This window comes from Pelodiscus sinensis, chromosome 12 (assembly GCF_049634645.1).
Source record: "Pelodiscus sinensis isolate JC-2024 chromosome 12, ASM4963464v1, whole genome shotgun sequence".
NCBI classification, from domain to species: Eukaryota; Metazoa; Chordata; order Testudines; family Trionychidae; genus Pelodiscus; species Pelodiscus sinensis.
The window spans coordinates 46,571,794-46,597,922 of NC_134722.1; the positions used below are offsets into that span (position 1 = coordinate 46,571,794).

At 58.5% G+C, this 26,129-nt stretch overlaps 1 protein-coding gene across 1 annotated transcript; it reads left to right on the forward strand.

Annotated features, from left to right (window-relative positions):
- The first annotated feature begins 14,151 nt into the window (after window positions 1-14,151).
- Window positions 14,152-24,841, forward strand: TPPP3 (tubulin polymerization promoting protein family member 3). Its single transcript, XM_075940492.1, has 4 exons — window positions 14,152-14,302; window positions 18,812-19,007; window positions 22,149-22,302; window positions 22,596-24,841. The coding sequence occupies exons 2-4, from the start codon at window positions 18,820-18,822 to the stop codon at window positions 22,782-22,784; spliced, it is 531 nt and encodes a 176-aa protein (XP_075796607.1). The 5' UTR covers window positions 14,152-14,302; window positions 18,812-18,819; the 3' UTR covers window positions 22,785-24,841.
- Window positions 24,842-26,129: the final 1,288 nt, after the last annotated feature.

Genomic DNA, 26,129 nt, shown 5'->3' on the forward strand with positions numbered 1-26,129 from the left:
ACTATTTGATCTGAGGAAGTGGGTCTGGCCCACGAAAGCTCATCACCTAATAAACCATCTTGTTAGTCTTTAAAGTGCTACATAGTCCTGTATTTTGTTTCAAAAATAATGAAAGATCTAGAAAACATGAGCTATGAGGGAAGATTGGAAGAAGTGGGTTTCTTTGGTTTGGAAAAGAGACGATTGAGAGGGGACATAATAGAAGTTTTCAAGTATCTGATGATAGGACAATAAGCAACAGGCTGAAATTACAGCAAGGGAGATTGAGGTTGGACATTAGGAAAAACTTCCTAACTGTCAGGGTGGTTAAACACGAGAATAAATTGCCTAGGGGGGTTGTGGAATCTCCAACTGTGGAGATATTTAAGAGCAGGTTGGACAGACACCTGTCAGGGATGATCTAGGTCAGCGTTTCTCAAACTTTTTGGGCTCTGGAGTCCTTTACATGCGTAAAAATGTATGCGGCGCCCCAGCGGTGTGTGTTAATTGCGTCAGTTTGAGGTGATTCTCAATTATGCTTTTGAAGGCTTTCCAGTTTGTCATCCTCGTGGAGCCCTGGGGCTCCGCGGAGCACAGTTTGAGAAACACTGATCTAGGTGATGCTTGGTCCTGCCATGAGGGCAGGGGACTGGACTTGATGACCTCTCGAGGTTCTTTCCAGTTCTCTGATTCTAATGTTACAAATCATTAGCAAAGGGATACATAATAAGACATCACATTTCGTAGCATCACTATATGCAGCCATAGTACACCCACACCTTGATTACTGTGCACTGTTCTGGTTGCCTTACCTCAAAAAAGATACATTAGAAATGTAAGAGATATGGAGAAGGGCAACAAAATGATTAAGTGACTGTTCAGTTTGGAAAAGAGAAGACTGAGGATAGAGATGATAGAAGTCCATAAAATCCTAAATGGTGTGGAGAAGAATGAATGTGGAAGTTGTAGTCACATAACACAAGAACCAGGGCTCAGCTGATGAAATGAAGAGGCAGCAGGTTTAAAACAAACAGAAGGAAGAACTTCTTCACACAATGCACAGTTGCCCTGTGGAACTCCTTGCCGGGGGATGCAGTGAAGGCCAAAAGTAAAACTGGGTTCAAAAAAGATTTAGATAAGATCGTGGAAGGTAGGTCCAGCAATGGCTTTTAGCCAAAATGGTCAGGAATGTAACCCCATGCTTGGAGTGTCCACATGCTTCTGACTGCCTGGTGCTGTGAGGGACAGTGGATTATCACTTGATCATTATTATTTGAGAATGTTCCTGTTCTAGTTATTCCCTTTGGGGCACCCGCCATTGGCACTGTCAGAAGACAAGGTCCTGGGATAGGAAGACCATTGTTCTGTCCCGGTGTGGCTGTTCTGAGGTTCTTGCATGACGACCAATGCGATGGGGATACAAAGCCATCTTTTCTCATCTTTGTATTCACCAGAAGCCAGCATTCAACTTTTCATTTCTCCTCTTAGGAGAATCTTTCCCATGACGTGATGGTCAGGCAGCAAGAACCAGCAAGGCCACATACACAGCTGGGTGCTGTGGCAGTGTCTTATGTCAGACCTGAGATCAACACTCGAGGAGATGAAGGAACAGATGAGCCAGAAGCAAACCTGCCAGGCATAAAATGCAAGGAAAAATATTTGTGTCCCTCTAGGAAGGTGAGAAAGTGAGGCTATGCAACGAGAAAGGGCAGCCAGGAAAAAAGTCTGAACTTACTCCTTTCTGGAGAGGACACAGTAATGAAGGGCACGTCTACACGACGGGATACGGTCGAGTTAAGAGCCGCAATGTCAGCCATGTTGACTGCGGAGCTGACATTGAAGAATCTTAACTCGGCTTTTGGCGCTGTCCACGCTGCAGAAAGTCGAAGGGCGCGCACTCTTCTTTCAACTTCCCTTACTCCTGGTGGAAGCAGGACTACCGGCACCAACTGGAGCACCCCTCTCTGTTCAAATTAGTGTGTCTTCACGAGACCCGCTAATTCGAACCCTGAAAGATCGACAGCGGCAGCTTCGATCGTCTCTGCAGTGTAGACATACCCCAGGAAACTAGACAATCCATCCTTCTCGGTACAAAACGTATATCAGGCCTGGTGCACAGATTCATTGAAAGAAAGGAGCAGGCAGATGCTGAAGAAACCCTGCAAGAGCAGTGGGGTTAGAAATACTCCAGCAGGTTCTTAGAGCTTGTAATGGTGCTGCAGGACCATTCGTTGTCTTTTCAGGGGCTTTTGTAATTGAAGACCAGTTGTTGTGGACAAGGAACGGCTGGGATGACCTCAGAAACTCACCGGACTACAGTCCTCAGCAGAGAGTCTGCCCGTGATAGACAGGCCTAATGGAGAGGCCACTAGCCCTTTACTTACTACTAGACTAGTGCCGGGGGCGGATGAGAGTTTTGCAGGGCCCAGGGCAGCACAATTTCGCGGGGCCCCTCTCACCGGGCATCTCCTCTCTCACCTGTGTTTCGCCACGTTTCAGCACGCCGCACATGCACAGCGCCAGGGAATTTAAAGTGCGGTATCCTGCCGGGCCAGTCCGCCCCGAGTGTGGGGCCCAAGGCAGCCCCCTGCTCGCCCTGCCCTATATCCACCACTGACTAGAGCCAGACAATGACAGGAGATGCCTCCACTATTGGGTACAGCGTTCGGGGGCAGACCACATGGGACCCTAGGTGGCTGGCAGCCTGCTGGAAGTCCTAGGAGTTACAGCAATAGCACTTGTTATTGTTTGCAAATTCTTCTGCAGCTGAAAGGGGGGAGGGCTTGTAACGACCAGTGTGCACGACGCTTCCAGCACTAGGTGAAGTGGTCGGCTTGCCTTGGTGGTGGTCTGTGTCGTTCCGGTGCTATGTTCTGTGCTGCAGCAGGGGCCGAGTGGGGCTCGTGCACTAAAAACGGGTGTAGATGCCCTGGCGTGAGAAGAGGCTCAGGCCAGCCACCTGCATGCAGAGCCAGGAAGCAGCAGGAGCTCCGGACACGATCTTCTTTGCCAGGGCTGCAATCTCCTCTCATTTTAGTGTCCAAGCATGAGCCCATTGAGCACGTGTCCAGCTGGCCTGGGAGGGAACCCTCAGACCTGGAGGAAGCCCCAAAGAGACATAGGAGCCACTGAGCCGATGCATCTAGACTGTCCTGGGCAGCAGCGGAGTCCTGGGGGGGCAGATGGCTCTTCCTGGAAGTTACAAAAGGCAAGCGGTCTGGGGAGGCCTGTGCTGCCTTGCTCAGACCACTGAGCCAGCTGCCCATGCTCCGCGCACTGTTCCTCCAGTTGGCGTTTCTCTAATGCTGCAGGGTCACGGTAGAGATGGGGGCACCCTACGAGGGCCGCCGTGGCCCATTCCCCAAGACACGGAGACCGGCCATTCCCCTTGCCCCACATCTCTGTTTGCCACTTCTGTGCGCCACACACCCCTGCCGCACGAGAACGGCCAGAAGGAACTTCTGCTGGAGGGGCAGGGGAACGTGGAGGTAATTGGTGGCCCCCAGTCCTGGCGGAGCTGCCGGTGTTTCTGATTTGCACGCTGTCTGCCAGGATGATGCCTACGGGCCTTGTGACAGCTGAGGAAAGGGGGGGGCACAATCTCCCCCAGCTTGCACCCTCCGTGCCCTCGAATGTGGGTGCTTGTGGGGAGCGTAGGCAGCTCTGCAGCACCCCCGCTCCCGGGTGAGCCTGCGGCAAAGCGCCACATACAGTTGTGTTGTAGCCACTTTGCACCAGCCTACCGAGGTATTTCATTCCAAGAGCCTCTCTCTCCACAACCTCCTGCCCCGGGCTCCCTTCCATCATCTAGAGGAGCCGCCCTTCCCGCCCGTGAGCCCTTCCCTGAACTGTGGGCTCCCGCTCGCTTGTGGGAGGCCTTTGTATCTCAAGGTGCTATGGTGACAACTAGCACATAACAAAATCCGTTGCTTGGAAAACAAGTCTGCTGTGAAACCCAACCCTCTGTTGACAGCCGGGTGGGGTGGGCAGCCGGCCAGCCCTGTGTCAGGCGTCCATGGCTGGGGGTAAGTGCAGAGCCGCAGCAGCTCCCCAGGCAGGAAAGCGTCCTGCCTCTTCTCCTCAGGTTCTCAGCCCCTGCAGCGGGTGAAGATGTGGGTGAGGAGAGGCTGGGGGTGCAGGCACCAAGCAAGTTCATGCAGCTGCTCCAAGCAAATGAGTCAGATTTCCATTTTTTTTGCTGTCCAAATCCAGCTCCTTGGGACGCCACACTGTGCCCTGCCGAAAGCCAAGCCAGCCAGGCGGCCAGTCCCAGTGTTCCCAGCCCGGCGCTCAGGACATTGGGAGCTAGTCTGCTGAGTGGGTAGCACACCGAATGTTCCAGAGACGGTACCTCTTGATACAGGCCCAGGGCTGAAACAGCGAGAGGTAGAGCCCCAAATCCATCTCCCCCTTGGGGGAGCAGCCGGTAGCTGATCTCTGTGGGGCCTTGGGTTGGTTTGGTCTGCAGCAAACAGGGAAGTATTTCACCCTGCATCTCTAACCATATCGCCCAACCGCGGGGGAAGCTGCCCAGGCACCCATGAGAGCTACTGTCGGTGGGCCAGGAGCTTGGCAGTGTATCAACAGGAATTGGACTCTCGAATATAATTGGGCCATTGCAGGCTACAAATGTTACGTGCCCCATTTATGGCCAGAGAAGTACCTGCAGGAGTCCTCGTGCCACCAGTCTGAGTGCTGGGTGAGAAGCATGAAAATACCCCACATGAAGATCTTTCCTCTCCTTGCTGTTTGGACTCTTAGAAAGGTTGGCGCAAAGAAACAAAGAGCAGGTAGCCCTGGTCAGCCTTGGTTAGCGCGGAAAAGGCATTAAACGGTGCATCTCTGCCACCTTTTGGAACCATTGACTGAACTCATTTGAATATTGACCTCGTTAATAAATCCTTAATTAATTGGCTTTCAGCACTGCCTTTGGTGTGAGAGCTGAGGGACAAACTGACCTGGGACACGCGACTGGTCTCTTAGGCCTGGGAACAACTAAAATACGTTGTGATTTTGGGTGCTTGCTGTCTGATGCATGCTGGCATGTGGAATCTCACTGAGTCCTCTTCTTTTTCCTCCTTTAGCCGACTTAGGCAGGTGTGCAAGGGGAGACTTTGAAAGCCGCAAGGGCAGCAGCGGTAGATGAAACATGCAGAGGTACCATGGCCAGTGCATTCACTATGGAAAGCAAAACTTGAGATCCTGAACTCACTCCCTTTGCTCCCCTAAAGCTTGAAGTATGACATGCTCACTTGTCAAGATTGCTTGTGCGTGGCGCCAGTCATAGAATCCTAGAACACTAGAACTGGAGGGAGCTCGAGAGCTCATCAAGTCCTGTCCCTGACCACACAGCAGGACCAAGCACCAACTAGACCATCCCTGACCAGTGTCTGTCTAACCTGCTCTTCAATATCTCCAGTGATGGAGATTCCACAATCTCCCTGGGCAATTTATTCCAGTGTTTAACCATCCTGACAGGCAGGAAGTTTTTCCTGATTTCCAATCTAAACCTCCCTTGCTGCACTATAAGCCCATGTTCTTCTTGGCCTCTGAGGATAGGACAAGAAGCAAAGTTTTCTCCCTCATCCTTGTGACCCCCTTTTAGAGACATGAAAACCACTCTCATGTCCCCTCTCAGTCTTCTCTTTTCTAAACTAAACAAGCCCAATTCTGTCAGTCTTCCCTCATCGCTCATGTTTTCTAGATTTTAAATAATTTTTGTTGCTCTTCTCTAGACCTCCTCCAATTTCTCCACATCAGGCTCCTCAGAGGTGGCCACAGTGCGGTGGGTGGTGGATACCCCCGTCTCTGCTGAGCAGAGCATGCAGCTCCTCGTAAAGTGACAAGTCTGTGGCTCAGTCCCAAATTGATGGTTGGCCTTCTGGTATGCCTCCAGGCAGGAGTGTGTCCACAGTGGGCAGCCTGCGTGCTCAGCTGGGCAGCGGCACATGAGAGTGGAGAGCTGTGAGGTGTGGCAACGAGGAAAAGGAATTTCAAGACATTCAGGGAGCTTCCCCCCGTGTGAGCCCTGGACAGCGGAGTTTCACCGTGATGGCCAGAGCAGCCAGTGTGGAGCATTGTGGGACACAGGCTGGAGGACAGTGAGGGTTGGCAGACGTCAGGAGTATCTACATTCGCACTGCATCGACCTAGTGACGGGGACGCTGGGGGTGGTGTTAGTAACTACGTGCAACAGGGTGCTTGTGTCAGTGGGAGACAAAAGTAAGTGAGACGCATGCAGAGCAAGGTTGATGTGCGCTGCCTTGTGTCTGCCTGACTTTGGATGGTAGTCCAGGCCCTCGTACGGGCTCGTTCACCAGGAGAATTCACTGTGATGTCACTCCGCATTGCCGCGCCTGCATCTGAGGCCCTAGAAAATCTGTGGCCTCGCGGGTGGTGGGTGTCATAGGCAGGGGAAGGCTAACATCCTGGCGTGGCCTATACTTTGCTCCCAGGCCCCCTGCTGCCTGCTGTTCCCTTGTGGCACATAGGCTGGGGCAGGCAGGCTGCGGGCCGCGGTGCGCACAAGACCCGCCAGACTGTGCTAGCCATCCTCCCAGGGCTGAGACTGTGCTGCTTGCCTGCCTGCACAGCACTAGGGCTGGGAGTGTGTGTGTAGGGGGTGGGGGTGGCAAGGGCATCATTTATGGGGGCATGGGGGGGTAGTACCCCCCTCCCGAGTTTGGACCCCTTGGTTTCATACTTGAGGTCTGCCTAAAGCCCATGCCCTGACTCCGGAGGCAGGTCTTAAATGCAACAGAGTTTGAGCCACTTGCAGCTTTGCCTTTGGGGCAGTGAGTTTGTTATAAAAAGAGGGAGGCGGGTGATTAAGAACAACAAAAGGCCGGGCACTCCAGTAATTGAGGGATTGTTAGATCATCGTGAAAACATTGCCAGGTACTCCACTTAAAGGAGTGGGCGGGGTGGGGTGGGGACAGTAGGAATGAGTGTTGTGCTGCTGGGGTTTGCATTTGGGCCGCTGCTGTTAAACTTCTTGTAAATGTTCTTGAAAAAGGGGTAAACAATGACTAATCCAAAGCTGACGGCAAAGAGTTACAAAACTGGGCGATTGGAGAACACGAGGGCAGATGGAATTCAAGGTTGATAAGTGCACCTGGAAAAATATAATCCCAACTCTCTACACAAAAATGATGGAGTCTAAATTAGCTGCTACCACTCAAGAAAGAGAGCTTGGAATCATTGTGGATAGCTCCGTGAAAACATCTGCTCAGTGTGTGTGCAGTGGCAGTCTACAAAAGCAAACAGAATATTGGGAATCATTAAGAAAGGAATGGAGAATAAGACAAAATATCGTATTGCCTCTATCTAAAGCCAGGGTACACCCACATCCTGAATACGGCATGCAGATCTGGTCACCCCAGCTAAAAAAAGATCGATTGGATTTGGAAAAGGTACAGAAAGGACAACAGAAATAACTGGGGGGTATGGAACAGCTTCCCTGTGAGGAGAGATTAACAAGACTGGGACTTGTCCACTTGGAAATGAAATGACTAAAGGGTGGGGGGATATGTTAGAGATCTAGAAAATCATGAATGGTGTGGAAAAATAGAAGAAGCAAATGTTATGTATTCCTGCACTGATATAACACGAGAAGCTGACCCAATCAAATGTATAGGCAGCAGATTTAAAACCAACAGAATAGGCGACCGGGGATGGATTATGGTGATTGCCTCTTCTGTTTATTCCTTCAGAAGTACCTGGCATTGGCCACTGGTGGAAGGCATAGGATACAGAGCTAGAACAGCTGGTCGGACCCAGTACAGCTATTCTGACCTTATATAAAGCTGAAATGTATCTGCCCCCCCTGCTGTAACCACTAGACCCCACTCTCCTTCCAGAGCTGAGAGAGAGTCCAGGAGTCCTGAGGGGGTGGGTGGGTCTCTTCCCTCCCCCCCCAAGTTAGTAACAAAGTAAGAATATATGTAATTTTTTAAGGCTAACCAGGGTTCCTTAAGTGACTTGCCACAAGATGTCAGAATATGCTACTGTTAGAGGTGAGTGGGTCTCACATTTATTTTTTCTTTTATATAGGGATTAGATACAGTGCTCCTGTCAGCCAATTGCCATGTTGTCTGCCAAAAAAGTAGTTTTTTTCAGGATCTTAGTTAGCCCCTAGAGCTGATGTGGGTGGCGGGGGGGGAGGGTGGATGGCGTTGGCTCCCCTCCCCCATTTGGTGCTCAGCTTGTACTGAGCATGCTCAGTAACATTGCTGATGCCTCTGTCCTCAGTCTGCCCCCCTCATGGTCTCGCTCTCTTCTGTCCCATCACAGGTCATGTCCGGCCCCCACCAAAATCTGAAATGGTGCCCCTGGTGTGTGGGGGACAGGCATCGGTGAGCTCCAGGCTCCGGTGGAGCCAGAAGGAGTGGGGCTCCTGGCAAAGGGGGAGGAGATATGGGCTAGTCTTCCCCAAAGGGTGCATTCACCCACCGCCCATGTGTGGCCCGATCTCCCCTGAGTGGCCTGTTAGCCAACTTCAGTCCCCGTGTACACAGAATGAGCTACTGCCTTGCAAGGGAGGGGGGTCCCCCGCCCGTGGGATATTCCCTCCAATTGGCATAGGTAGTGTCTCTAAACAGAAGTGCTGCAGCCAGGATAGGCAGCCGGTCCCGCTCCACCCGGGAGAGCACTGGGGTAGGAGGCTGATAGTGTGCGCAGTGAACTGGAGAGTTACTGCAGGGTGACAGCCCTATGGATGGAGTGTCAGGGACGTTAAAAACGACCGGAAGAATGAGTATCAATGCTTATTTCCTTTCTCCACACCAGTCATGATTTTATAGACCTCTATCATATCTCCACGTAATCTTCTTTTTTCTAAACTGAAAAGTCCCAGTTTTATCAATCTCTTCTCTTATTCTCTCTCCCCTTTTTAATGATTCCTAGCATTCGCTTCGCTTTTTGACTGCCGCTGCACACTGAGTGGATAGTTTCAGAGAACTAGTCACAAAGATCTCCTGCTTGAGTGGTAACAGCTCATTTAGTTCCCATCGTTTTGTACGTATAGCTGGGATTGTATTTTGTAATGTGCATTACTTTGCATTTAACGATATTAAAATTCATCTGCCCTTATGTTGCCCAGTCTCTTAGGCCAAAGATCAGCCCCAAAATAATACGGATCGGAACTGAGGGCTTTGAAACACCAGATTGACAGAGTCAGGGGAGGCAGGGACCACCCACACCTAGTCAGTTCCATATTCCCCTGTGGCCAAGGAAACCAGAGACTATAGAATGGTAAAGGAAAGTTATTTACTTGCTCCCATAATGCTAGGTGTCACCAAATGAAATTAATATGTAGCAGGAAGTATTTCTTTATGTAGTGCACAGTCAACCTGTGGAACTCCTTGCCGGAGGATGTTGTGAAGACCAGGACTTTAACAGGGTTCCAAAAAGAGCTAGATACATTCATGGAGGTTGGGTCCATCAATAGCCATTAGCCAGGATGGGCAGGGAGGGTGTCCCTAACCTCTGTTTGTCAGGGATGGGAAAGGGTGATGGGATGGATCATATGATATCTGCTCTGTTCACTCCCTCTGGGGCACCTGGCATTGGCCCCTGTAGGCAGAGAGGACACGGGGCTAGATGGACCTTTGGGCTGACACTGTCTGGCCATTCACATGTTCTGTGTCATAGGGGGAGTCAGACTAATCGATCGCCGTGGTCCCTTTTGGCCCGGGAATCTTTGACTCTGCTTTCAGGAGTGAGCGCCTGCCACGCTGTCAAAGACAGTGAGAGAGCTGCCCAGGGAGGCGGGGGCAGTATCTTTAGTATCGGCACTACGCGTCTTAGGTGCGGTGGCCAATGCGCCGCCCCCGCCAGTGAGGGCAGAGCAGAGAAAGGAAGGACTGCCACAGCCTCCAGAGCTGTGAATGGAGGATGTAGTGAGGCCGGAGAGGGGGCTGTGACAATGCCTCAGGCTGATAAACCTCAAGCCCAGACTCTGATTAGCTGCAGAGAAGGTCACGTAATGGTGAGTGACGGACCATCCGGCAGTGGGAATGTTTGACTTCATGTGCGACGTAAACGAGGGTTTTGATGCCCTGGGCGCCTCGGATTCCAAGCGAGGCCAGGCCCAGCTATGTGGGGAGCATATGGGTTACTGTCACCCTGAATTGGGTGTGCAACGATATCAAATCCCACCAGCCTGGAATCTGCTTGTCCAAGGGGGGCGGGATGGTTAAGGGATGTGCGCGCACCTCAGACACATCTCCCCATATTTGCACCTTCACATAACACAAGAACTAGGGGTCACCCCAATGCGATTAGTAGACAGCAGATGTAACGCACACAAAAGATGGTGTTTCTCCACAGTCATCCGGGGAACCCTTTGCCAGGGCTTGTGAAGGTCAAAACTGCAGTGGGGGCCTCCTCACCGCCCAAAATGGGGAGTGGTGCTAGAGAGGATGGAGGTGCCTGGAGACCTTCCTAGCATGATGATAAAATCCATCTCCTGTGTCCGGCCCTTCCTTGCTTTCTTCCATTTGAGGAGCACACAAGTGTTCATGGGACAAAGAAGTCAATCAGCTTTACTTCCTCAATCTTCTATAACGCAAAGCAAAATACTCAGGTAAAATTGCAGCTCTGAGTGTATATTTGGACTTAATTAATTACCTCAGTTTCTGTGCGGAAGGAAGTTTACCTCAGTTAGGGTACGTCTGCACAGCACGCTTATTTCGAAATAAACTATTCCGGAGCAGTTATCCCAAAATAGCTTATTTCAAAATAGCACGTCTACACGGAAGGGCAGCCTCAAAATTAGTCTGAGGCAGGCTCCCCTAATGTAGACGTACTATCTCCATTCAGAGCCCCAGGAGGAATAACTTAGAAGGGCCCTGGCGAGGGGCTATTTCAAAATAGCGGCAGTGGAGTGTCTACACCCGCCTTATTTCGAAATGGCTATTTCAGAGGAGGCGTTACTCCTCGAAGAATGAGGTTTACAGATTCCAGAATTAGCCGTCCATTATTTTGAAGTAACGGAATGGTGTGTAGATGCTCGCATTGTTATTTGGAAATAACGCTAGTTATCTCGAAATAACGGTGCAGAGTAGACACACCGTACAGACCATAAAGCCTTATTAAAGTTCTTAGCCCGAACCCCAACATTGCATCTTTAGCAACTTCTGGATCTCAGGGGAGGACTTACGTGAACATCTTGCACATCGGGATCCTGAAACGCACCGAAAGCCTGATGCATTATCCGGGCTGCTCCCACGATCCTATTTCTAGGGTTTCCTTTTGGAAGAATCTCCCAGTGCTGCTGAAGACGTTGCAGCAGATGCTGGGAAAGACGCCAGCATAGCAGCCAGCTGGGGAAAAAATCACATTGGCGAGCCAGTAAAGATCAAGATAAAGGAAGAGCGAGTGGGCAGGCTGTGGATACCATCGGCCATTATCCAATCCCTGCTAGCCACAGAGCGACGGTTCTGCAGCATGTAAGTAGCTGTGTGTTTCATAGGCAGTAATGCTGAGTGTGTTGTAACCGTGACACACGCAACAAGGCTGCTGCTGACCACTGTGCAGGCACCAAGGTGCTGAGACAAGGGCCGGGGAAGGGGAGACCTTGCTCCAGCACATCAAATGAGGCTGTTGGAGGCTGCACGTCTCACGTTTGGCATTCTCCAAGGTGGCTGGCCCCATCCTGTTCTACCAGCCACTCGGCCTCCGTCCGCTTGCTGAATAACCTTCATTTTCCCTCTCTCCGGGGCAGCGGTTCCCAGAGGCCTGGCCTTTGGGAGGTCTCCGCGTTCCCGGAGCATCCTCGCTTGCTAATGGGCTGACTCACATCCTAGGCCTTCTCCCCATGGAGATCGGAAAGGCTTTTAGCAGCATTATCCCCATGAATGGTCCCGGGCAGCCCTCCCTGCTTGCTTCCAGGCCAGGCCGAGCTCTCTCCTGCTCCGAGCCGCTTTCTGTAACGCCGCCTTGGCTGCTGCTCCTCCCTCACGTTCTTCTGTAGCCGGGCGATGCTCTGTTGGGCCTGGGTTGGCAGCCGTGCCGGTGCAGCCATGGCAATGGTGGGGGGGTTTGATGTGATAGTCTCTTCATAACGTTTTCCCCACCCGGAGTGACGAGAAGAGCAGGGAACCCGTGGGCAGGGCTCTACGTTTAAAACTCTGCCGCTGCGCCACGGGAGAGCTTCAGCGATGACACTACTGGTGCTGACAGACGGGCTTCTCCCGTTGGCCTGGGCAGGTACCCCCCAGATACACCACACTCCCACACCAGAGGTGAGGCTGGTTTAGCTGCATTTGGCATTTGCGCTTGAGGAGGGAGTGGGAAGGTGGGGCCGGGGGAGGCAAGCCCCTAGCCTTGCCCCCAACCCTGCCGCTGCTGCCCAGGCCCCGCCCTCACAGGAGCCAAGCCACCCCCAGCACTAAAGGGAGGTGGGGGCATGGCTCCAGCCTCCCCGGGCTACATGTGGCCCCAGCATTCTGGGCCCTGGGGCACAGGGGGGCAGGCACTCGGAGCCAGCAACACTGCGCCCGCAGGACGCTTCTAGCAGGCATTGTGGGGTGGAGTGTGGGCGGGGCCAGGCTGGCGGTATGGAAAGGCAACACCTCCCCCTGCCTAGCGCACCCGCCGCCCATGGGGGTGGACCTGTCATGTCCCTGCACATCGTTCTACTGACCTAGACAGCGAAGAAACCACCCCGCTCCACAGCCATTTGTGAGAGGAGTGCTCTAATCACTGGCCTTTTGCGGCTCTTGGGACCAGACCCCAACTCCTCCATGGTTTGCCCACCGGCCGCACGGCTCTGGGCTAGGCAGCACTAGGATGTGAGCTAACGGCTTCCAGCCCTGTTTGGGACAGGGGTTACTGGCAGGCCAGCCCAGCAGCAAGGCAGCCGGTCTGTCCCGTAAGAGAGCAGCATTCCCCTCCCAGCTGTGCCAGACACGAGACTGACGGGCGGGTGCTGGGAGCAACGAGGTGGTTTCCTGGCCCCAGTGGGATGTACTGTCCCCTGAGCGATGGGGTGTTTCAGCAGGGAACTCTCCTGCACGTTGCCAGCACGTGGTCTCAGGAAGACAAGAGAAACGCCTGAATTTAGGGGGCCGCTTGTTCCTTTTCATAACCCAGCGCAGAACCTGCTCGGGCCCCCTATCCAGGAATCTGGGAACATCAGGGGCGACTGGTGAGGGGGAATGCAGGGGAGGGAGGATACAGGCCACATGACCGGCTCCCCCAGCCCTAGTCTGGGGGGGAGGGCTGAGACTACCCTCCCCTCTGCCACAGACCCTGCCTCTCCTCGCCCTTGCTAGTGGCACCCGCACCCCTGCTAGTCCCCAGACCTCTGGACACCCAGAGGCTCTTGCCCTGCTGGCTGCTGCCCCCTTGCCCCTCCCACCCATGGCTTTTTGGAGGGCACGTGCCCCCTCGTGCCCAGTGCTCCCTGTAAGCTGGGCGCTTGTGCGACTGCTCAGGAGAAGTCTGATGCTGTGCGGCAGATTAGCAAAGCACCCCCGGCTAAGTTTGTGTTTCTAGTGGTGGTGCACGTTCACAAATGCCTCGGTGTACAAAGAAAATTATTCCACCCACAGATGAAATCGTTTTCTCCAGCCCGGGGTGCTTCTCCAGCCCCCCCCCCCCCCCCCGCTAGTCCCCTGGGCTGCATCGCTGCAGGTGGGGGGCTTGGAGGAGGCGCTGGAGTGGGGGCGGGGCGGGGCCTTGGGTGGAGTGGGGGGCAGGCGGGGGAGGCAAGAGGTGGGGCCCTGCCCCCGGCTAGGGATGGAGGGGCGGTCACCTGACCGGTGCCCCCCTTGTGTCCCTCTCCAGCAGCTGCCGCTGCGCCCAAGCAGCCCCCCCCCCAGCTCCCCGCCCTTCGCGGCCGCCTCGCCACATGGCGCCCACCGCGGGGGGGGGGGCTGCGGGGAGGTGACTCCAGCCGTCGGGGGGGGGGGCTTTAAATTGCCCCCCCCCAGCAGGGTCCAGTCTCCTCTGGCCGAAGCCCCCGCCCCAGGGCAGGAGCGCGGGGGGGCGGGGGGGGCACTGCAGCCCGCCCTCCGAGGGGCAGCCCGGGCCCGATGCAGCGTCCCGCCCCGGCACCGAGCAAAGCCGGAGCCACGTGGGGGCCTAGAGCCCCCCCCCCCCCCCGGCCGCACGTGGCCCCCGCGCCAGGCTCCCGGGCGCGCGCCGGAGCCGGGGACCCAGCCCTGGGCGGCGGCGCGAGCGCGGCGCTTCCCCTGGCCCCGGTCCCCTCCCTCCCTGCCCCGCAGCCGGTCGCCATGGCGACCGGGATAAACAGCCCATAATAACAGCGCCGCCCGCGCCGCAGCGCTGCAGTCCGCAGAGCCGGGCTCGTCGGGCGGTGAGTCCGCAGCGCGCGGCCGCCTGGGCTGCAGCCGCAGGGAGAACGGGGGGGGGTCCCCGCTGGCCGGCCTGCCCTGGGGGGCTGCCCGGGGAACGCTCCGGGCTGGCCGGCGGGGCTGGAGCGCGTCCCTGCGAGCTGCAGCCAGGGCCGGTGGGAAGGAGGGACGCGCGCTGCTCTGGAGATGGGGCGCTGCCCCCTCCCCCCCCTGCTCTGGAGACGGGGCGCTGCCCCCTCCCCCCCCCTGCTCTGGAGACGGGGCGCTGCCCCCTCCCCCCCCTGCTCTGGAGATGGGGCGCTGCCCCCTCCCCCCCCCTGCTCTGGAGATGGGGCGCTGCCCCCTCCCCCCCTGCTCTGGAGATGGGGCGCTGCCCCCTCCCCCCCTGCTCTGGAGATGGGGCGCTGCCCCCTCCCCCCCTGCTCCGGAGATGGGGCGCTGCCCCCTCCCCCCCTGCTCTGGAGATGGGGCGCTGCCCCCTCCCCCCCTGCTCCGGAGATGGGGCGCTGCCCCCTCCCCCCCTGCTCTGGAGATGGGGCGCTGCCCCCTCCCCCCCCTGCTCTGGAGATGGGGCGCTGCCCCCTCCCCCCCCTGCTCTGGAGATGGGGCGCTGCCCCCTCCCCCCCTGCTCTGGAGATGGGGCGCTGCCCCCTCCCCCCCTGCTCTGGAGATGGGGCGCTGCCCCCTCCCCCCCCTGCTCTGGAGACGGGGCGCTGCCCCCTCCCCCCCTGCTCTGGAGATGGGGCGCTGCCCCCTCCCCCCCTGCTCCGGAGATGGGGCGCTGCTCCCGACCCCCGCCCGGCGCAGGGAGCAGACAAAGGCAACGTGCCGGGCAGCCCCCTGCAGCGCATCCCTCGGCCAGGCGTCGCCCGACCACACCCCGAGCCTGCAGACACAGCCCCCCACTGCTGCCTGGGCGTGCGCCCCTGCATGCGCTCTCCCACCCGCGGTGCGTCTCAGCCCTGGCTCTCTGAGCACTTCACAGCCCAGGGGCAGGACCCAGCCTCCCCCTCCCAGCTGGGGAAACTGAGACCGGCCAGACAGGACTGGCCCTGGAGCACCAGCAGGGCAGTGGCAGAGCCAGGTGCAGGAGCCAGATCTCCCGGTGCCAGGGTGCGGACCCTGGCGCTGCTCTGCAACCTGTCCCCACCCTGGACCCTGCGTGGTGCCGTTCTCAGGGCGTGGCAGCGAGACCCCCACCCCTCCGCTCAGCTTTTCCCCCGGTATCTGCAGCGCTCAGGGAGACGGAGATAACTGGTAGGTCTGTGTCCTGCTGGCAGCTTCCTCCCCTTGCCATCTTCCCCTCCTTGCAGCCCCACCCTGCCCGCTGCTAGCCTGCAGCAGCGCCCTGCTCCGCCCTGCACTCAAGGTCTGGAAATCCGGCCGGCCAGAGCGGGTGTAGACAGTCCTGAGCTGAAAGGTGGCAGAGCGACTGGCTGGGGAGAAAGTTCCTCTCCAGGGGGAGCAGAGCCAGCTTGGCAGCAGCAGGCTGCACCTCACCCTACCCCCATTTCCCACCCTGTCCTGCCACTGGAGGGACTGGTCCTTCCTGGCAGGGGAGCTGGCCAGGGCCGTCTCTGGGGCCCTGTTGCTCGCAGCCAGCGCAGAGGCTGATGATGTTAGTGAAAGAGAAGGCAGAGCCAGAAGGGAGTGGCTCGGTGGTGTGAGAATCGGGGGTGAACACTCGGGTTAGAATCCCTGGGCAAACAGGGCCCAATCTTGGCCCAGAAGTTCGGTTCTTCCCCGGTGTGGGGGGCAGCTCCAGGCCTGGAGGCAAGCATGCCAGGGCTAGTCTCAGCACAGACGCCGGGGCGCCAGGCTGTGCTTTGCAGAACCCCGGCGGGTTGGAATAGCGGCCCTGTCCTCATCCCTGTGGCAAACAGAGCGCTACAGGATCCTTTGCGTGGGGCTGGGTGGGGACCAAAGGTGCCTGAGGCCAGGAGAGGGGCATGTTGGAGGCCCATGGCCTGGGTGAGCTGGGCCCAGCCTCTGGGAGCACACAGCTCTGGGGGCTGCGACACACGGCTTTGCTGGCTGGCAGGGTAAGCGCCTGCTGATTAATGGCCTGCAGCTGTTTGGGCCAAGCCAGGCCTCAGGAGCAAGGCTGGATGCTGGGAACTGCACCGCCTCCCAGGCCTCCCGCAGGCGTGGCCCAGCTCCACCGGGCGCCTGGACCTAGAGACGGGGAGCACCACCGCTCGCAGGCGTGGCCATGAGGCCCTGCCTGGATCGTGGCCATTGTCTGTGCGTGGGTGTCTCCGCGCATGTAGGTCTGTGCGTATCTGCATGCATGTGTCTCTGCGCGTGTGGATGTGTATATCTACACACGTGTGTCTGCGTGTGTGGGTCTGTGCGTATCTGCATGTGTGGATATGTGCATATCTGTACGTGTGTGTCTGCATGTGTGGATATGTATATCTACATGTGTGTGTCTCCCTGTGTGTATGCGTGAGTGTGTACCCATGTGTGTCTCTGTGAGGCTATGTGTGTGTATGTATGTGTGTGTCTCTGTGTGCATACGTACGAGTGTACATGTGTGTCTCTGAGGCTGTGTGTGCATATGTACGTGTGTGTGTGTGCGCATGTGTACATGTGTGTGTCTCTGTGAGGCTGTTTGTGCGTACATACACATGAGTGTCTCTGAGGCTGTGTGCGCATATGTACGTGTGTGTGTGTGCGCATGTGTACATGTGTGTGTCTCTGTGAGGCTGTTTGTGCATACATACACATGAGTGTCTCTGAGGCTGTGTGTGCATGTGTACACGTGTGACTCTAAGTGTGTGGATGTGTGCATACATACCCGTGTGTGTGCCAGTGCGGCTGTGTGTGCATACGTACCTGCGGGTGTCCCAGTGCAGCTGTGTGTGCCTATGTACACGCGTGTGTCCCAGTGCGGCTGTGTGCCTATGTACACGCGTGTGTCCCAGTGCGGCTGTGTGCCTATGTACACGCGTGTGTCCCAGTGCGGCTGTGTGCCTATGTACACGCGTGTGTCCCAGTGAGGCTGTGTGCCTATGTACACGCGTGTGTCCCAGTGAGGCTGTGTGCCTATGTACACGCATGTGTCCCAGTGCGGCTGTGTGCCTATGTACACGCATGTGTCCCAGTGCGGCTGTGTGTGCACCTTTACGTGCCACCCTAGGTGTGATTGCCTGCGAGGCCCCTCACCGCCGGCCCAGCGTAGTGGCCCTGAGGCAGTTGTGCCGCCCGGAGCCCTGCGAGCCTGCCCTGGCCCTAGCAGACGTGAGGGGGCGGGGCAGGCCTGCCATGCGTGTGCTTGCAGCCCACCAGCCCCCGCCGTGTGACAGACCAGGCGGGTGATGTGAGAGCGTGGGGAGCCCCTTTCGCAGCCCCAAAGCCAAGCCCCGGGGGGCTCCGACGCGTCTCTCTCAGCAGCAGAAGTTGGCCCCACAACAGCTATGACCTCACCCGCCCTGTCTCTCTGTCCCGAGGGACTCCGAATGCTCACAGCCCCGCTACACCGCGCCTCCACGGCAACCTCTCCCGGCAGCACAGCCCTCCCTAGCAACAGTCGCCAGGCAGCGCAAACTCTGGCCTGGCCGGCGGACAAGCCCACACGCCTGTTTTTGTTTAATGTCAGGCTGTAACTAGGGCCCCGGGGCTAGGCCCTACCCCAGCCCCACCCAGGCCTGGTGGCTCTGCCCTGGGGCTGGGTGGACTGGAAGCCAGCAGGAGTGGGGGTGCTCTCTGGGGTCCCAGGCTGGGCACCCGGCATCCTGGGGAAAGGCTCGGCCCTGGCTCTCGCTGACAGGCCCACTAAAGTGCTACATCCAGCTGGCCAGGCAGGACTTAGCATGGTAGGGCCCCTCCTCGGGGTCACCTTGGGAGGCCACGTCACAGCCGCACGCCGGAGAGGTGCCTTAAGCGAGTGGGTCCCCTCCCAGCCGGGTTCCCAGCCCGGAGGGCGTGTAGGCAGAGCTGAGCCGCCCTGCCGGGGACAGTCACGCGGGTGTCAGCACATGACGGGTGCCCGGCCCCGCGGACGACCCGCAGCGGCTGCGTTGTGCACAGAGCCTGCCGCATGCAGGCACCTGCCCCGGGAGTGGCCAGGGCATTTGAGGTGCCCGGCCACAATCTCTGTGAAAAATCGGAGCAGCTCCTCGAGGGGCAACTGTGGTTGACAAGCCCTGCCGGTCAGCCGGCGCAGCGCTGTCTGGAGGGGGAGGAGAGGCCGTGTTGCACCGTTCTTAATACCCTGCTGGGCTCTGCTGGTGCTCGGCGAGCATACCCACTACAGCCCCACCAATGCCTCTCCTTCCCCCCGCCCCCGCACAGCGCTCTACAAATGCCCCACCCACCGGACCTTCAGCTCCCTGCCTCCTAGGCCCCCCCGCCACATCTGCCTGCGCGGCTCTGTGGGGAGGGGGGGGGAGAAGGGTTTGTGGGCAGCAGCAGTGCATGGTGGGGGGGCCTAGGTGGTGGGCACAGCCTCCGAGGTGATTGCTGGAGGTTGCCTGCCTGACGGGACCCGTTTCTCCTCCGCCTGCTAGTGGCCGGCATGGCGGGGAGCCCAGACATGGCGGCGCTGGAGGAGAGCTTCCGCAAGTTCGCCATCTATGGGGACACCAAAGCGGCGGGGCACGAGATGAATGGGAAAAACTGGGCCAAACTGTGCAAGGACTGTAAAGTCATGGACGGCAAAGGGGTCACCAGCACGGACGTGGACATCGTCTTCTCCAAAGTGAAGTAAGCGGCCCCCTTGCGTCCCTCCCCGTGAGCCTGGCTCCTGCAGTGCTGGCTGCTAGGTCAGCCACCGTCACACCATTCCCCATCCACCCCCACCGGCCCTCTCCAGCCCTGTCGGACTCGCTGTGATTAGAGGAGCCTGGACAGGTTCTTGTGCACATTGATAATGGAAGCTCAGCTTTCATAACCTGTGCACACGTGCACACACACTCACACGCACACCTGTGCTCGCACACACACACATGCAGTCACTAATGAGTGTGCACACGTGCATGCGCGCATTCTTGCATACACGTGTGAGCACAGGCACACACGTTCACACATGCGCACGCACAGGTGCACACGCATGCACACGTTCACATGGACACACACCATTCTAGCCCTCATCGAGAGGAAGGCCTTGGCTTTGGGGCCTGAGGGTGATGGATGTAGCCATACCTGCCTGAATCCCACAGACAGCGGCTCTGAGAGGAGCTCTACTGGCCGGTTAACCCTGTAACTCAGCCTGGCCATTTCAGTGCACCTGTGAGTGTTGCCAGTGCTGATACTTTGAGCAGTCAGCTCGCACGCCTGTCTGCACACCCGGCCTGCCCCTCGCACGCCTGTCCTGCACACCTGGCCTGCCCCTCGCACGCCTGTCCTGCACACCCGGCCTGCCCCTCACACGCCTGTCCTGCACACCCGGCCTGCCCCTCGCACCTTCCCAGAGTCCTCGCTTGGCCCTGACATGCTCTGGGGCCAATTACTCGCTCCCCATTCAGAAACACACCCTGACAGCTGGAGGTGTGGGGCTGGCCCGTATCGAGCTGAGACTATAAGGAAGGCGGGGCTGTGGGATGATTCCTTGTCAGGCCTGGTTCGGTAAGAGCCTCCGTTCGAAGCGTGTCCGAGGCTGCTGAACACCCAGAATGCTCCTGGCAGGCCTCGCGGCGGAGTCTGGGTGTGACTGCCCACAGAGCGTGTCACTGTGTGGGGCCTTCCATGGGCGCCGGTGTGGAGGCAGGGGAGGGCACAGCCTTCCCAAACTGCCAGCCCCCCCCCCCCGAACACCTACTGTAGGCGTCCTGGGGCGGAGCGTTGCTGCCCTGGGGCACCCACCTCCCCGTGGTCAGGCCTTGGACAGCTTGGCAGAAGGGGCAGGGCTGGAGACTTGCCTCCCCCAGCCCCACATTCCCCCACCCCCCATGGGGCCTTCCATCCTCCCTGCTAGGGATGCCAGACAAGCCCAAGGCTTTATCCGCACGGTAACACCCAAGGAGGCCCCGTCAGCGAGCGAACTCCACAGCCCGGCGCTAGGCAGGCAGGCATGGGCAGAGAGCAGGCCCATCTCTATAACTGCTCAGGGTAGCGCCAGCGTCGACACCGCTAGGGCGGATGGGGGGATTCTCCTGTCACACCTAAACCCCTGCTGGAGAGGTGGGACTAAAGGCATGGAGGGATTCTTCCCTGCCCGTGGGGTGGGCTTCCCCTCGGGACACTCTGGGTATGTCTACACTACCCCGCTAGTTCGAACTAGGGGGTAATGGAGTCATTCAGAGTTGCAAATGAAGCCCGGGATTTGAATTTCCCGGGCTTCATTTGCATGATGCCGGCCGGCGCCATTTTTAAATGCCGGCTAGTTCGGACCCCGTGCCGCACGGACTAGCTAGTTCGGATTAGGCTTCCGATTCCGAACTAGCTGTACGCCTCATGGAACGTGGAACGAGGTGTACAGCTAGTTCGGAATAGGAAGCCTAGACATACCCTCTCTCCCCATCTGCACAGAGAGCCCTCCCCCTGCAGAATACCTTCTCCGCCTCGCGCTGCCTGCACGGGGCGTGGGCTGGCTCCCCGCGCTGCTCTGGGACGTGGCTTTCCGCACCCCTGACCCATGGCGTTACCCCGCCTCCGTTGTCCCCTGTGGCCCAGGCGCTGCGTGCCCAGGGTTGGGATCCACAGAAGCCAAGAGGCGGCCGGAAATGCTGGGGAGAGAGGGGGAACTGAGCCCGCCTGTCACCTAACCCGGGTCACTCCTTTCTCGCAGCCCCCCACAAGGCAGTGCCCAAGTAGTGCGGGGCTGGAGCTCTCCTGTAGGCCCTGGGGCACTGGCCTGAGTGCCCCAGACTCTAGCCACGGTGGTCTGGGGATGCTAACGGTTCACCAGTTACCTGGTAAACACGTGCCTTGAAGGCATGCTTACTGGGTAACCGCTTAACCAGCAGGGCCCGCTGGCCGGAGCAGCCCCCGCCCACGGCCCGTGGTTAACCCGTTAAACAAATCGTTTGACCAGTTAACCCTTTGGGGCGGTTTTTCCATCCCTCCAAGGCTCTCGCAAGCTCTGCCGTGGGAGCTTGTGCCACTTTGTGACATGCCTACACTGGAGCAGGGTCTTAATGTGAGTCTCTGCCTTCCCTGGCCGCGGGCTCTAACCATTGGGCTACAGAGTCATTCTCCTCAGCCCAGGCCCGCTGCCCCCCCACGAAATCCCACAAGAGGAAAGTCTCTCTCATTCCCCCTCCCCCCTCCCGCCAGCGTTCCCCGGGGACGGGATCCACGGAGGTTTTCAGTCTGATCAAGTCCTGAAGCCCAGATGCTAACAGGCGGTGTGGCTGCCAGCTCCGTGGGGGTGGGGTAGAGGGCACAGGAATGTTTGCCCCTGCCTGGAAATGGGAGCAGTCCGGTGAGCTGGCCAGCCCCAGCAAAGGCGTTAATGCCTGCCAGGGCCCCACCAGCAGCCTCTCCACATCCATACAGACCCTGCACCGGGGCAGGGCGCCCTGTGCCGCTGGCAGGTCAGGACAAGGCCCTGACAGCACCATGAGCCCTGGCGCGTCAGCCCTCCTGCCTCCTGCAGTCTCCGCCAGACCAGAGATTCTTTGCTCCGGGCCCAGGCTGTTCTGTAGAACAGCTGCCAGGTTCCGCTCAGCAGCAGCTGCATGTCTGGGTGAACGTCCCTGTGTCTCTAAGCCGGTTTACGTGACACCTGTTTCAGTAACTGGGGCATCACCCGCCCCCAAGACCTCCTGCCCGGGGAGCAGCTTGCCCCCCCACAGCTGAGGCCTACATCCCGTCTGCAAGGGCAGCCCCGGGGTCTCCCCTGCAGCCGCTCCGGTTCTAGCCATGTGTTTGCATGAGGTCACCCCCCAGCCTTGTGCCTTGCAGAGGGAAGACCGCCAGAGTCATTAGTTACGAGGAGTTCAAGAAGGCCCTGGAGGAGCTGGCCCCAAAGAGGTTTAAGGGCAAGAGCGCGGAGGAAGCGTACGAGTCCATCTGCCAGCTGGTGGCAGGGAAGGAACCGACTAACGTGGGCGTCACAGTGAGTGGTGGCTCTTCTTAGGCGGGGGTGGGGGGGAGGCCTGGGAAGGGCGGGGGGGGGGACATGCGGACGCTGGCAGCCCCAGGAATGTCACATAGCAAAGCAGAGCACCCTGGAAGAGGGAGGGGATCTGGGAGGCCTGAGACCATCTAAAAAGGGCAGAGCCCTGAGCATGGGGGTTGGGAGAGCGCCGGGGGAATAGGGGTGTCGGGCCAGCGGGGTGGACCAGGGGCACTCACTGGGCAGGGCCTGGGCTGTAACTGCTTCTCTGGGCCCCGTTTTCCCACTGACAGAAAGCCGCGACAGGGGGGGCGTTGGACAGGCTGACGGACACCAGCAAGTACACGGGCTCGCACAAGGAGCGCTTCGACGAGAGCGGCAAGGGCAAAGGGAAGAGCGGGCGGGAGAACATCGTGGACACGAGCGGCTACGTGGGGGCCTACAAGCACGCCGGCACCTACGACGCCAAAGTGAAGAAATAGGGACACCTGGAAGTGCCACCGACCCTCCTCGGCCTCTGGGCCTTCAATCACATCAGCCCTGGGAACCGGCCGCCTGCAGACTAGGCCGGGCCCAGCTCCTAGCCACGGCGTCACGGCGAGTCGGCCTCTGGTCACCACGGGCTGATGTGATTAGAACCTGACCTGGCCTTGCACTTTGCTCCCAATGTTACATCCACTCCGGATGTATTGTGAACCGAGCCCCTCCTGCTCGCACTAACGAGACCTCCTCCCCTTGTGTCATTGGGGCACCGAGCCCCTCCTGCTCGCACTAACGAGACCTCCTCCCCTTGTGTTATAGGGGCACCAAGCCCCTCCTGCTCGCACTAACGAGACATCCTTCCCTTGTGTTATAGGGGCACCAAGCCCCTCCTGCTCGCACTAACGAGACCTCCTCCCCTTGTGCGCCCGGGGCACCGAGCCCCTCCTGCTCGCACTAACGAGACCTCCTCCCCTTGTGTCATTGGGGCACCGAGCCCCTCCTGCTCGCACTAACGAGACCTCCACCCCTTGTGTTATAGGGGCACCAAGCCCCTCCTGCTCGCACTAACGAGACCTCCCCTTGTGTTATAGGGGCACCAAGCCCCTCCTGCTCGCACTAACGAGACCTCCTCCCCTTGTGTCATTGGGGCACCGAGCACCTCCTGCTCGCACTAACGAGACCTCCTCCCCTTATGCTCCCAGGGCACCGAGCCCCTCCTGCTCGCACTAACAAGACCTCCTCCCCTTGTGTCATTGGGGCACCAAGCCCCTCCTGCTCGCACTAACGAGACCTCTTCCCCTTATGCTCCCAGGGCACCAAGCCCCTCCTGCTCGCACTAACAAGACCTCCTCCCCTTATGCTCCCAGGGCACCGAGCCCCTCCTGCTCGCACTAATGAGACCTCCTCCCCTTATGCTCCCAGGGCACCGAGCCCCTCCTGCTCGCACTAACGAGACCTCCTCCCCTTGTGCGCCCGGGGCACCGAGCCCCTCCTGCTCGCACTAACGAGACCTCCACCCCTTGTGTCATTGGGGCACCGAGCCCCTCCTGCTCGCACTAATGAGACCTCCTCCCCTTGTGTCATTGGGGCACCGAGCCCCTCCTGCTCGCACTAACGAGACCTCTTCCCCTTATGCTCCCAGGGCACCGAGCCCCTCCTCCTCGCACTAACGAGACCTCCCCCTCTTGTGCCCCCACGACACCGAGCCCCTCCTGCTCTCACTAACGAGACCTCCTCCCCTTGTGCCCCCAGGGCACCGAGCCCCTCCTGCTCGCACTAACGAGACCTCCTCCCCTTGTGCCCCCAGGGCACTGAGCCTCTTCTGCTGCCTTCTCCCCTGAACACTCCTAGGCCCTCCTGCTAGTGCCAAGAGATCTTCTTAGCTCAGTGCCCCTCCCGGGGTCGCCGCATTCCCCCCTCTAGTTACACCGAGGCCTTCTCTTACTCATGCCACCAGGTGCCTGCCTCCGTCCCTTCTGCTGCCGCTACAGAGGCCAATGTCCCTCGTGCTAGTGACAGGGGGGCCTTCCCCCACTCCCCTGTGTCCCTCCGGCTAAGGCCAGTCTACGCCAGGAGATCGGATTGGTCTCACGCTCTCTTGGGGTGTGAGAAACCCACCTCCCGCAGGATGCACGTCTACTGAGCTACCCCGTTCCCCCAGGCTGCTGTGCCCAGGGAGGCGGCGTACCGAGGCGGATGGGAGAAGCCCTGCTTGGTAGCGTCTTCCCTGGCCCCACAGCCGCGTGGCTGTGCCCCTCCAGCTTTTAAGTGGCTACCTGCCCTGAGAGTAACAACCCCTCCTCCCTCCCTCAGGGCACCTCCGCCCCGAGCGGGAAAACAGCCCTCTCCCCTCAGGGCACTTGGCTTGTGATCCTGCATGCGCCTTCCCTGGAGAGCGGGCCTGTGCGGCGTTTCACCGGCATCCCGTGGGGCCTGCCGCAGCCCCGGAACCGCCGGTCAGTGTTCAGGAGACGCCTGCCTTCTTGGTGGAGCCACAGCCAAAGGCCTTCCTGCTCTGTCAGCTGGCTCTGCAATAAACCTCTCCCCTTTTCTACTAGCGCCCTGTGTGTGTGTGTGTGTGTCTCTGCGGGAAACATCACAGACAGCAGAGCACCGAGGCTGGGTTTTCCCCCAAGTTCAGATCAAACAGGCCAGTCAGTCGGCTTGGCTGTGAGTCAGGCGGGGAGCGGTGCAGGCTTGGCCCTGTCACCTCCTGACTCTGGCAAGCTCCCGGCCGGGTCCGTGTGCCCCAATGTTGCCAGAGCAACCAGAGAGACACACAAACAGTCAGGCACCTGGCTCCAGCTGCTGCAGTGTTTGCAACCAAACACATGAGCTCCTGGTAACACTCCCTGGGAACTGGGTCTTAATTGGAACCATCACATCCCATGGACTTGGTCCAGCATCTGCCCCCACCCACACACCCAACTTTGTGGTTCAGACAGAGCCCTACAGCCTCTTACACAACAGGGATAAGGCCCCGAGCCTCCACGGCACCTAACTCCCAGGCACTAGATACCTGGGCCTAGGGCTCGGGCCTGATGCCCCCTGGGAGCCATTCGGGACTTGCTTCCCTGACGGGGCGGGGGTCTCTTCTGGAGTCAGAGGAACCCCAGAGCCACCAGGCCAGGGAGGCCACCTGAGTAAGTCAGGATACTGAGGTCAGCAGAGACCAAGCTCTGGGGATACTGTGTGTCTGGGAATGCGGCCGCTTTGCTTCTCCATTTTGTGCCACGTCACACGTCTGCCTCACCAGGGCACTGGCTCCATCAGCTCAGCCAAGAGATGACAGCAGGGCGGGGGGTGCGATTAGGGCTGTCAATTTTGGTTGGACGCGTTCCTGGAGACCACCCTGGGCAGGACCAAGGTCTGTAACACCATGAACGCTATGGAGAAAACGCGCTCTTGGCCGTTTCACGTACCACGGCCACCAGGGTCACCTGACGAAATTAACAGGCAGCGGGTTTAAAGCGAGCACAGGGAAGCATTTCCTCCCCCCCGCGCACAGTCCACCTGACCTCGCAGCTGGGGGATGCTGTGAAGGCCAAAAATACAAGTGGGTTCCAAAGAGAACTAGAGGAGTTCACGGAAGATCAATCTACCAATGGCTATCAACGGAGGCGGTCGAGGCGGTTACCCCGAGTAGACTCCAGCGGGGGGCTGGAGTGCAGTAGACAGTCACCCTGCCAGCCTCATGGCCTCTTGAGTGTCACGCACCAGCCTCTGCCAGACCATGGTCTGACCCCATCTGGCTGTTCCCATGCCCTCTGCCAGTACGCCTTGGAGGAAATCCAGGCACCGAGGCCCTGCCGCGATGACATTGGCACTGACGCGCCACTTCCTAA